Below are 11,946 nucleotides of genomic sequence, written 5' to 3'. Positions count from 1 at the left end.
TGAGCTATGCACGTTTTTAGACACCTACCACACTGTCAAAAATTACTAGTCTCCTAGAAATGCTTGGCAGAACCGTTTCAAGTTTCATTTGCATGCTTGAAGGCATTGCTATTACTAAAAAATTGCAAAAAAACCCTGTCTGTGACTCATTCCCCCTAACCACGTCCCACTGCTCCTCCTCCTCTTTTTCTTCGTCTAAAATGTCCACACCATTTCTGCTAAAACTATCCAGAACTCCCTGGTTCATCTTCCTGACTGACTGTATGACCACTCAATTTCAGTTCACATTTTTGGAAGCAGCATACTGTGTAGGACTGTGCCAAACAGTTCTGGAAAATAGGTGAAAACTCACTCCCATGATTTGGGGCTTCACTGTGAACCCCAAGTTTGGTGCAGGATTGCCTAAAGATAATTCCAAGACCTTTATTCCTGTTGGACCCCATAACCAACTCCTGAGCGAGTTTAAAACATTAGGCCCCCACAGGTTCTCCTGCTGATGGCTTTGGACATTCCAGTATGCAACAGGCTTGCAGCAGTGAGGCCAGCCAGAACTTTTTGCATCTCACTACTTCTAACATCCTTTGAAACCCTTGAAAGAAAGGACCAAGAGCAGCACAAAGCATTTTGTTTTTTCCTCACCTGCTGCAATGCCAGGCTGGGGTTATGAAGATCAATGGTGGCAAGGGATGGGATGCGGGACTCTGAGACTATTTTGTTTTCCTTTTTGACCAATCTAGAATTTCGAGCTGCAGAAAGAAAAGTAATAACAAAACTCATGCACTGACTGCTATGGATTTTTTTTTTGTTAGCTTAAACAAACAAAGTTAATATTTCCCTCATGGGAAGAAACTGTCTCATGCTAGCACGATAAAAAAAACATAGCTGCTTATAACTCGGATTGCTTCCACTCACTGATTTATAATTCATCTTTAATTGAGAGGAAATTGAAGCGCGTACCATCCGCTCCTTTGAGTTCAGGGAGATGACTGTAGTTTAGCTCTGGCAAACGCACATCTACCTTTGAGAATTCCCATCTTTTCTTATTTGCTTGAAGGACGTTCTTTTCATTTGAGACCTGTTTCCAAGGGATTGATTTGCATGAGTCATGTGTGACTTCAGTTTTACTTTTCAAAACAAGTAGGAGATGCTGTGCTATGTGGGACTTATACCAGGGTCAGAGTACCAGGAAAAAAAAAAAAAGTCCTTTGCTCCCTTCAAAAACTATTCTGTTCAGGGGACCATAGCCCATATTTTCAAAAACTGAAACATTTAAAGAAGGTGCCAGCAATTTGACAAACCAAGAGATGGGTCCTGATTATGCTTTATTCAAGGCACTTCTTCTGCTTACACAAGGAGGATTTTTGTTGTTAACAACAGCCCTATGTCTTAAAAGTAAATGATCTTTGAGGCCACTTGTTTTCATAAAAAATGTTATCACTTTTCCAATCTGACCATATATGCCACAGACCATCCATCCTAAATGTGAACCCGATAGTAGACCTACTCACCACAGCAAACACTTCAAGCTTTTGCCTACTAGAGCAGGAAGTTGTATTTGTACCAGGTCTAGAAGACCATATGTGTATAGCTCTGCTCCTCAGACAGCCAATTTCACTAACATTCTAGATAGAGCATATGCTTTATATAACAAAGGATTATGCATGAGAGCCCAAAAACAACAGAAGGAAGATTGCCTTCAATAACTTGAAAACCAGACATGCAGAGAAGGTTGAAATAAAAAAAAGCATTAATGACACTGAGGAAAATCTTTAGTTAAGAAAGCACTGGATTATCTACAGGAGTAAGAGAAAGCTTACCGAGGAGGCCAAATTTACATTGTAATGGCCTGCTGGAGAATGTTTCCCTTGTTTTATTAAAGGGTTTAAGTATTTTTTAGTCTTCTCCTCAGCCCTATAAACAAATAACAATAGAACATTTCAATCAGAATTAGATAAAACAGAGTTAAATACATTTTAATATAAAAGAAACTTTATATAAAGATATCTAGAAGACACAGATTATATAAAAGACAATGCATTTTGAGATGTGGCTCTAGCACATACCCACAGTCAAGCTATTAGTATATAGTATGCACAGTTCTGCTATTCTAGTCCTGGATCAGTGAAATAAGCCCTACCAGCCAACATCAATCTCCTGTCTAACAGAGATGCCAAGATATGGCATTTGCTGGGATTCATTTTCAAAAATCTGTCCCCTAACACTGGTATCCAAGAAGACTCTTACTAACAAAGTGCACTCCCTGTAGGGTTTGTATTAGCCACTCAGACTAAAATCCCATCATTCTTGTTCACTGGTGGCATCTCAGAACTTCAGATCCAGAGCACATCTAGCCATTACACGTATGTCTTCACCGAACACTTTGCCCTGCTTTTAGACCAAATTACCCTGTGCTGACCACAAAGATAAATCTCTGTCTGGGCTTGGAGATACTTCAACCATGGTGTTAGCTACATGCTAGTTTGTGTAGGTTGAAGCACAGTCTCCACTTTAACTCAGGGTGGACTGTACTCACTTTGCAGTGAGGATGAAGCGGGAAAAAAAAATTACTCAAGTATTCAAAGTGGCCTTCCCACAGTACCTCCTGAAGGACAGACAAGTTTTCCCCCAACCAACCAACCCACCCACCCAAGCATATCTTGCACCACAAAGAACAAATCTTCATACCTGTAACTATGGCTTCCAGAAATGGACCCCATCCCAGAGTTTACCCCAATGCTGGGTGTGATGGTGGACAGGTTCTGCAGAATGGGGGGAATAACCATGCTGGGATTCTTAGTGTAGTCTAGGCTGCTGCTGGAATCTTTCAAGCTCATCGGAGGAACCGATTTGAACTGACTCGTTCCACTGTCATACAGGCAGCTCACATTGGAAGATCTGTCAGGTTTCTCCATGTCCACTTTGGACAGTTTCACTTTGAACAGCTTAGAGTCTCTGTTTTTTGGATCAATGTTGAAGTCCTGTTTAAGAATAGAAGTGTCACTCCACTTATTGGGTACAATACAGCTACACTTAAAATTAGCTTATTGCAGCATGTGCAAAAGGGAACACAAGATAGATACTTTGGAGTCTGGGCCGGTCTGGGAAAAAAAGGCTTAATCTTCTGAAGAAAACATTGAGAAAAGGGAGCAATCACAATTCACAGGTGCCACTCCACACAAAATGTGAGAAATGCAGAAGTAAAGGACAAAAAATTTGGATCAGTTCCTGAAACATGTAAGAAACTTAAAAAGTCATGCCCAGCCCCTAGCAACATGGCATACACACAACAAAAGCATCTGGGCACTCCTCTCTTTCAACCAGGGCAAGGTACATGCACAAGCCTCTATCGTACCCTTACCTAGTGGATGCAACATGTTTATGTTTGAAATGAGCAGCCAGGTCTAAAAAAAAGGGTATTTGAGGCTTTTTTTTTTGAAAATGTTAGTTTATTCTGATTTTTGCTTGACACCAAACTCCAGGAGCATTTCCATCCCCAAAAACTGCCCAGACCAAAGGAATCTGGAGTACCAACCATAGGCCTGAAACAATATTCACTCATTGGTATTCTGAGACAGCAATTGCTCACACATTTGTAGAGTGAGGCATGATCACTTGAGATGCTAAACTGAGGGCTGGTTCTGGGTTAGAAGGTGCACTCATTGGTGCTTTGAACAGAAGGTTAAGCTGGAGGCAGTTAAGAAAGAACAGAGATATTCTTAGGTGCTTCCAAAGAACCTGACTACGAAATGCGCCCGAGGTCAACTCAAGATTGAACCCTCCATCTAATGGAATTTACAGTTGAATTGTCTCAGTGTTTGGGATAGGAATTTATTCCAACCAAGCAGCAAGTCAATGTTCTGTTTTGCATGCTCAGTTCATTTACATACTTTAGTGACTCCTCACTACCATTCTGGCTGGTTGGCAAATAATCAGTCTCATCCTATTTTACAGGCTGGAAACTAGTGGGGGGGAACTGATAAAGATTTTTGGGGCCAATAGCTATTATTAATGAGTCATATTGGCCAATACCAATCTGATTGCCAATATGCTGCCCAGCAATGGGTAAGTCTGTTGGGGGGGGAGCAAAGGCAGGGGGAGGGAAGAAGTGGGGTGGGGGGGCAGATCAAGGCCTCCGCAGTGAGGGAGGGAGTGGGGCTGGGGCAGGAGTTGCCCAGCTGGGGCAAGCCAGAGCCACGGGCGGCCCATTCAGGGGGCACATGGGGGCAGCTCCCACTGCTGCGTGCACCCCAGGGGAGGTATAGGGAGGCATGTGCCCCCACATCTGTGCACAGCACAAGGGTGGGCTCTCTGTTGCACACTCGGGGCTGGGGGTGCACTGGTTTTGTCCTGGCAGGGGCTGGGCCAGGGCTGCACTCAGAGAGGGTGAGGTGGGGCAGGTGGCAGTGGTGCTGGGAGGGGGCTACAGCCATCCCAAAATTTGCCGTAGCCCTCCCTCTCACCACATGCCCACTTCCACCCTGAGGTGAACGTAGCAGTGGGGGCTGTCCCCCACTCCTCACATCCCCCCTCCCCCAGACGAGCTGCTCACAGCTCTGTGCTGTGCCCTGACCCAGGTGGGCAGTGCCTGCCCCTCCCCGAGCTCCACTCCCTTCCTCACTGCAGGGCCCTCAATCTGCACCCCCCACACACGCAAAAAGCACCATAAAAACAAGCATGCCCAGCCATTAATCAAAATAATAGTTAGCTCTAGAAATGAAAGTGGTCAGAATCATTTCTTGTTTTTAGAACATTAATTTAAAATGCTTTAGATTAAACACTTCCTGAAATAAAAATCCATGCAGTTTTAATATTCTTCAGTAATACACAGATGCCTTTGTTTCTAAACTAAAAAAAACAAATAGCCAGTGAGATAGATTTTAGTTCAGCTGTATTTTCTCAATGTTACTAAAAGATTCATTTACAGGCTTTGAAATTACCTCATAGTATAAACTTTATGGGTAATAATATTTACAGATACAAAGTTTCAGATTTAAACATATGAAAACTGTAAGATAATGCCCAATTGTAAAATGACATGATTTTCCTGCAGCATCTACACTAAGAATAAATTTGTTGGGATAGCTGAATGTACCAAGTACCCATATTCTGAAAATAAATTTCCTATACAAACAGGAATTGATACTCAGTCACCAAACACCAGAAAATCTTGGCAAGCTCTTCCACTGTGATACCATGTCATCTGTCTCCAGTGAATTATACCCAAGGACTGTGGCAGCACAGTAGGGGATGCTATTATGCAGAGCCACTTGCCTCAGTGTGCCAGGCCCAAAACCACACTTTGGGAGTCTCTCTCAGGGAGCCTACAGCCAGTTGCCCTGCTTTCTGGAAAACACCCATAAGCCTGAAGTAACGCAGCCACCACCCAGGTACTGGTCTCTGACAGGGCTCTGTGCAGCCCAGGGCACACAGACCCTGCAAACCTTGGGGGTGCTTTGCCCACAGTAATATTTCTGGATGCTTCTTTCAGCCCAAAGCATCCGAAGATAGCATCAGGTAACCAAGGGAAAATAAAAAGCCAAACTTTTCTGGTCAAGCAAAGGGGCAAAAGGCCTCTTTTCTCTCTCCCACCACAGTGTAACACAGCAAGGCAGACTGTAACCGGACACCTTTATTGATCAGAGGGAGGAAAGGGAGGGTAGTACAAGGAGGTCAGAATACACTTTGAGAAAACATAAGCATGTGAGTCATTACAGAAATTGGACGCAATGATCCTTTAAGATGCGACTGGCCTATACATAATTCCTAACTCCAGGCTAGTTTCCAGGTTTTTATTTACAGAAAATCTTCAGGCAGCAGCCTGAGGTCTTTGGTTGATGGTTTCAAAATGCCTGCTGGAAGAGGACGCTCTCCCCTCCCCATAGGAATTTATCTGGACAGGTCACCTGATTGACCAGCCTGTATCAAGAAGAAAGCCAGGAGATAGAGGGGTCACCCAGGTTAGCCCAAGTACAGGCAGAGAGGGGGGAATATTTCCACAAGGACTAATGAACCTAGCCCAGAGGCAGGCAATTATTTTGGGTAGAGGGCCGCTTACTGAGTTTTGGCAAGCCATCAAGGACCGCATGACAGGCAGGCAGCTCAGGGCAGATTAATATTAATTTTCTAAATTTTTTAGGGGCCCCGTGGGTTGGATAGAATGGCCTGGCAGGCTGCATTTTTCTCACCCCTGACCTAGCTCATGGAAACAGACAAGGCTGACAGGTAGGACCAACATCAAGCATTTTGCACGTCAAAACTGCCATGTTGTACTGCACCCAGAAGTTGAGTTGCTAGAGAAAAGATTCAGTATGCTCTCTATGGATACTAATGCAGAACTGGTGCATGAAGACCTTTTGCACCATGTGATTCCTTCAGTGGTCTGTAAACGTAGCTTTGTCTTGCACAGCACAGTGATCCATTTGAGATATAAAAAAATATAGATGGATGGAAGGGAAAAGCTAGTTTCCACTAATTTATAAAACTAGCCAGTTATTTCTAGTCTTTTTTGAGGTTTGTTTCAACTACATTTTAAGAGGATAGTTTTTAATAACAAGGTTTTTCTACTTTAAAAGACATTTTTTTCCAAATGCATGTTAGCTGTCAAAGCAATTAAATACAAAACCCAATATGCAGAGTTTGTCAGAAAGTTAAATCTGATAAATTACAAGTATTTTTTTTTGGGGGGGGGGAAGGTGAGGGAAATCTGGGGAGATGATAAACATCAGCTTTCCTAAAAAAGATGATGAAAGAAAGACGTAAGCAATTCTAGGTCACAGAAGTATATTGTCAACAGTGTTACAGAAGTTACCAGAACGTGAAGAAGGCTGGTGCTTTTTCATAGTGGAATGTTAAAATATACAGATATTTTTTCCTGGATACTTAAAGATATAGTGCATAGCCATGCAGTAATTTTTAAGAGAGGAAATTAATATAACTAAGGAACACATAATCAACTAACCCAGGGGTGTTCAGACCGCCAGCCACAGAGTTGTGTGATCCATCCCGCAGGCTCCCCAAAGGTTTGTAAATTTGGTAAAAGAGCAGTAGCAATTAATGCTGCCACTGCTCCTTCACTGCCACATTTTCAAGCCTCACAGGCCACATGACATGGCCCTGCATGTGGGATCCGGCCTGCACATAGAGGGGTGGGTGATGGGGCTCCACTGGGCATGCATGGACCCATGGTGGTGGGTCTGATCCAGTGCCTGCCAGGCTTAGTGGAGGAGGGAAAAGGGGAGGGGGAAAGGAGGCCTAGATCCTACCTAAGTACAGATGGAGGCAAGTGGCAGGGCCCGATCCTGCACGTGCAGAGGTGGTTTGGCCTCATCTGAAGCATGCAGGGGAGGAGATGGATTATGATCCTGACTGCACTGGACTGAGCAATCCTGGCAGATAAGGAGCAATCCTGTTGTGGGGGCCCCAATCTGGAGCACGTGGGGCAGCTTGGCCTGATCCTGAGAGTGCCAGGCTTGGGGCAGGGAACAGGAATCCTGAGCATGAAGGGCTGGAGACTGGATGGCATGGCCCAATCCTGAGCGTCTCAGACTAGGAGTGGGTGGCAGAGCCTGATCCAGAACTTGCGGGTGGTGGAGCTGGGGCGATGGGATCTGATCCTTCACGAGACTGTGGCTGCAGCCACCATATCATATGCAGGACGGGGTCTAATTAAGCATGCACTGGGATTGGGCCCACACTGCAAATTCATAGTTTCTAGGGTCGGAAGGGACCTGAGCAGATCAAATTCAGACCCACCCACTCCAATCATCCAGCCCACAGAGCAAATAAGCTGGGCACCACTGAACTAACCTGAATAACAAGCATTTTTCTTTCTTCTCCCAAAGATTCATCTTTGTCTTTTTTGATGAATTTTGATTTTTTTTGCAGTTGATGGTCTCTGGCATCTTTCTGAATCTTTAATTTAAGTTCCTGAGCAAATCTGCATTCCAGTTATGAAAAAAGACAAACCATAAATCAGTGTCAATTAGCATAAAGCTGCGTAACTTACTATACCTCTAAGGCTAACTAGACTAAATCACTGGTAAATAAGTAGTCAAACAAACAAATGAGAAACTGGCTGAACTGAAAGTCACATGATTAAGTGTTCCTTAAAGAAAATACTCATTTACCATCACAGACAAACCAATCAATACAAATCACAGGCTTAGACACTGATGCTGAAACACAATAGGTTGTTAATGCATCGTCCATAGGGAGATATTATCCAACAAAATACAAAGCTGGACACTTGCTGATAAATAAACCCTGAGTCAAGGGTACAGCATCTGTTATTATGGTGGGAAACACACTTTGTGTTCAAGGCCAGTGATTCTCTCTGCCGAACAAACAATTAATGATGTACTGGCAAATGCTTTCCATTTTATGGATCAATATTAATGCAGCCAAAGGCCCAAAACAGTACAAGTAAGGCAACTTTGCTCTTGCTTTCTGAGACATCATGAGAACCCCTTGGTGTTGTCATTTTTTCCTAATTAGCATGCTCCAGCAGACTGATTAATCTAATTAATTGGCTAACCAGCATGCATCAGAACAGATGCCTGGCATGTGTATAGGTGCCCGATGAGAGCAGAAACCAGCCCTTCTTAAAGGGAGTGTAACAGGAACCATAGGCAAAAGGGAGACTAGCTATACTTAGTTAGGAGGAGGGCCAGCCCTAGCACAATAGGCAGCAAGAACCCTTTAAAAGGAGAAGTGCCTACTGCTGTGCAAGTAGCTCAGCAACAGCATAGCAGTAGAGGAACCTAAGGAAGCAACAACAGAACAACTGCAGGGTAGCTCTGCTGCTACAGGCCAACCTGCAGGCTGGTAGTCAAGGCAGGTGCAAAGCACCTGCAGGCTGCTGGGAAGTTGCACAACAGAAAGGAGGTAGGGCTCCAGGCATAAAAGCCCTGGCCAGAGAACAGTCCTGCTCTTGAGGCTGAAGGGAAAGGAACCCTGCAGAGGGGCTGCCTGATGAAGAGGGACTGCAAGCATGCTATGCCTGGAAATGGCATAAAACCTGGGGCGGAGTCAAGCCGGGGAGTCTAGCCCTGCAAGCTGCAGGATAAAGAGCTCCTGGGCTAGGAAGCCAACGGGAATGCCAGGCTGATCCCAGAGCCACTCTGAGGACTGCCAGAACAACACTGGTGCCTCATGAAAGAGCACAAGCCTGAGTAAGGCAAAGGCTTGCTGCAAGGCAGCAGTATAATTTATAGTTTTGGCTGGTGGTTTGCGGTAGGGACTGTAAGGGATGGTTTTGGAGGTCCTAGCAGGCCCAGGAATAGGGCCGATGCCTGGGAACATAGCAGATGGATTAGAGGCCTGGGAGGAAGGCTGGAGCCTGGGAAGGTACAGACCGGGCAAAGGAGCCTAGAAGCCTGATAGGCTTGGGAGCTTGAGGCCAGAGGGCCTGGAGCCCAGGGAAAAGCCAAGCTTGGGGCCAAAGGGTCCAGAGCCTGAGCAAGGCGGAAGTAGCCCAGAGGTGCAAAACCTGAGGCCAGAGGGCCTAGAGAGCCAGAGTGGGCTCAGTGCCCAGGGCCATGGCAGAGCCACAGCCAAAGCCAGTGGGCCCAGTGCACGGGAGCAGGGCAGAGACAGGGCCTCGGAGTAGGGCGGAGGCTGGAGTCCAACAGACAAGTCCAATGCTGTGGGCCTGAGTTAAAAGCCCCAGCAACAGCAAAGGGGCAGAGACCAACAAGGTCACAACACCTCCAAGGAAGACTGACTGGATTAATTGGACAGTGACATCTGTGAGTTGTGGGGCGTGGTGTATGGGGAGGTGGGAGTCAAGTAATTAGCCATTAAGGCTACAGGTGTCCTGGGGGTATGGATGGACCAAAAGGACCTGCTTAGCTAATGGGCAGACCAGAGACCAGCAGGGTGGATAGACTTGACTAGGGCTCGCTCTAAGACCCATAGGCAGCCTTTCTTTAGTTTCATCATAAGAACAAGAGGCCTGGCAGGCAAGGAATCGAAGGAAAGTACCTTGGAGAACGATTTGGACAGGAGCCATACAGTCACCAGGGGCGTCATGGCCACCCCTGGGGCCTGGCCCTGTTAAAGGGACATTAACACCAATTTCACACACTTCAGAAAATGAAGTCACTTGAAGCATGCAAATAATTTCTACATAATAATTTAGGAGTCCTCAATGCTCCCCATTTTAAAACCAGTCTGCAAAAAAATGCAAGACGACATACAAGTTTAATTGTGACCAGCTACCCAGATAACTTAATTGGGGATTTGCCTTAGTTTGTTACAAGACAACTAAAACAATAACTTAGTGTAATAAGCATATACTGTACTGGCCTGAGTCAAAGCCAAATGAAGCATTCTATTGATTTAGACTGTGGGAAGGAGCTCTGAATGTTTTCCCAGGGTTTAAGTAAACTAGTTCACTCAAACTCTAACTTGCCATGCTTATACTATTTTGCAGCAATTCAACAACATTAGTTATAAGTCTGTTTTATTATTTACTCCTCTGGAATTCTTTCACTGATGCTGTTAGAAAATTAAACGTAGCTGACCAAAGACCTCATCCACCTATTTCCAATACATTTGATGTGCGTTTCTTATGGCAGCAACTTTATATTTAATGGGCAATTATCATATTTACTTGAATATAAGATGACTCTGGTTATAAGATAACAGCTCCTATAATTAGAGCTTATATATGGAAAATTTATAGATGTTATAACTTTCAAGGTATAGAATCTAATTACTGGAAGTTTGCCTTGAATCCGTTTCCTTCCCACTGCTACGGCAGGGAAAATAAATCTGGAGGTTCAGGCAGCCCCCTTGCCCTCTGCCTCCTTACTACATCTTCCTCCTACAGCTCCTTTCTACCCTCCTTACTGTTAGACACTGCTCTCCCTAAGCACATGAAAGTGAAGATCATATTTGAAAACACTGACCTTGAAATTAAACACAGCTGTAGTAATTTGCATATTGCACACATAGACATCGCTCATCCAGAATCAATGCATGTTACATTTTTTGAAACTACTGCAAGTTTTAGCACGGATAGTCCATAAACACATTTTTAAGCAGCACTTTAGCACCTGCTTTATACACAGTACAAACTATTCATGATATCAATCCAAAGGGCTTATGATTTACTATGCAATTAATTGGGCTGGGCCCTAGCAGAGTCAACAGCATTTTAAGCAGGGTGATCCCACAGCTTTACCATTGCTCAGTATGTGTGTATGTACTCCAGATCCCCACAAAGGATCCATGTGCTAATTTGCCCCCACTCATGACTGGAACTGGGTGTTCTTGCCATGACCCCTGGGATGCTCCAGAAACGTATTTGCAGATGAAGCACAGAAAAACCTGGTCTGGTTTCCCTCCATAGATGGCAGGGCCACATTAATATGTGACAGGTTGAGATACAGAGCGACAGAAGAATTCTGGGTGAGCTGCTGAGGGTGCCATTTAGCGATGTTTACCATACATTTAAGGCTGGTGAAGAAAAAGAAATCACTGGAAATAGAAAAGAATGGTGCAGTTCAGCTGTGCCTGATCTATGCCTTAAAAGCAGAGAAAGGGATTAACAGAGCATTGGTGGGTAAGTAATGGAGAAGGGAGACCCAAAGCTCCAAACAATGGCAGTAGTGGCAAGTAAGCATGAGGTGGAAAGCGAGCTGAAGAACAGAAATGAAGGTCTGGAGGCAGATGGAGAGTGGACAAGGGGGGAGAAGAAAGGAAGACAGAAGGTGACAGCAGGAGCAATAGTAAAGTGAAGATGGGAGCAGAGAAGACCAGGAGACAGAGCTGGAGCAGCAGGAGATGGCACATCAGGTGAGATGCAGAGGATGGCACGAGAATAATGGCAGGATGGCCCACTGGAAGTGGCACAGGAGGAAAATGTGGAAAAGACCCTGAGATAAGCTAGAGAGAAGCAGAGGCTGTGGATAAAGACAACTTTAACTGGTGAAGGGAGGCAGA

General features: G+C 44.8%; 1 protein-coding gene across 1 annotated transcript in view; it reads right to left on the bottom strand.

The window, feature by feature from the left end:
• The window catches only part of CDKL2 (cyclin dependent kinase like 2), a 53,077-nt gene that overhangs the window by 3,604 nt on the left and 37,527 nt on the right, over positions 1-11,946 (bottom strand). Inside the window, exons 8-12 of the mRNA XM_090031925.1 lie at positions 7,807-7,936; positions 2,686-2,978; positions 1,818-1,911; positions 958-1,075; positions 640-746 (exon numbers count right to left, since the gene is read on the bottom strand). Coding sequence (XP_089888051.1) covers positions 640-746; positions 958-1,075; positions 1,818-1,911; positions 2,686-2,978; positions 7,807-7,936 — 742 coding nt within the window. The remainder of the gene's footprint in view (positions 1-639; positions 747-957; positions 1,076-1,817; positions 1,912-2,685; positions 2,979-7,806; positions 7,937-11,946) is intronic.

The sequence above is a fragment of the Crocodylus siamensis genome, chromosome 2 (assembly GCF_052110815.1).
Source record: "Crocodylus siamensis isolate JL-2025a chromosome 2, ASM5211081v1, whole genome shotgun sequence".
Classification (NCBI taxonomy): domain Eukaryota; kingdom Metazoa; phylum Chordata; order Crocodylia; family Crocodylidae; genus Crocodylus; species Crocodylus siamensis.
This window is presented reverse-complemented; position numbering and strand designations above follow the sequence as displayed.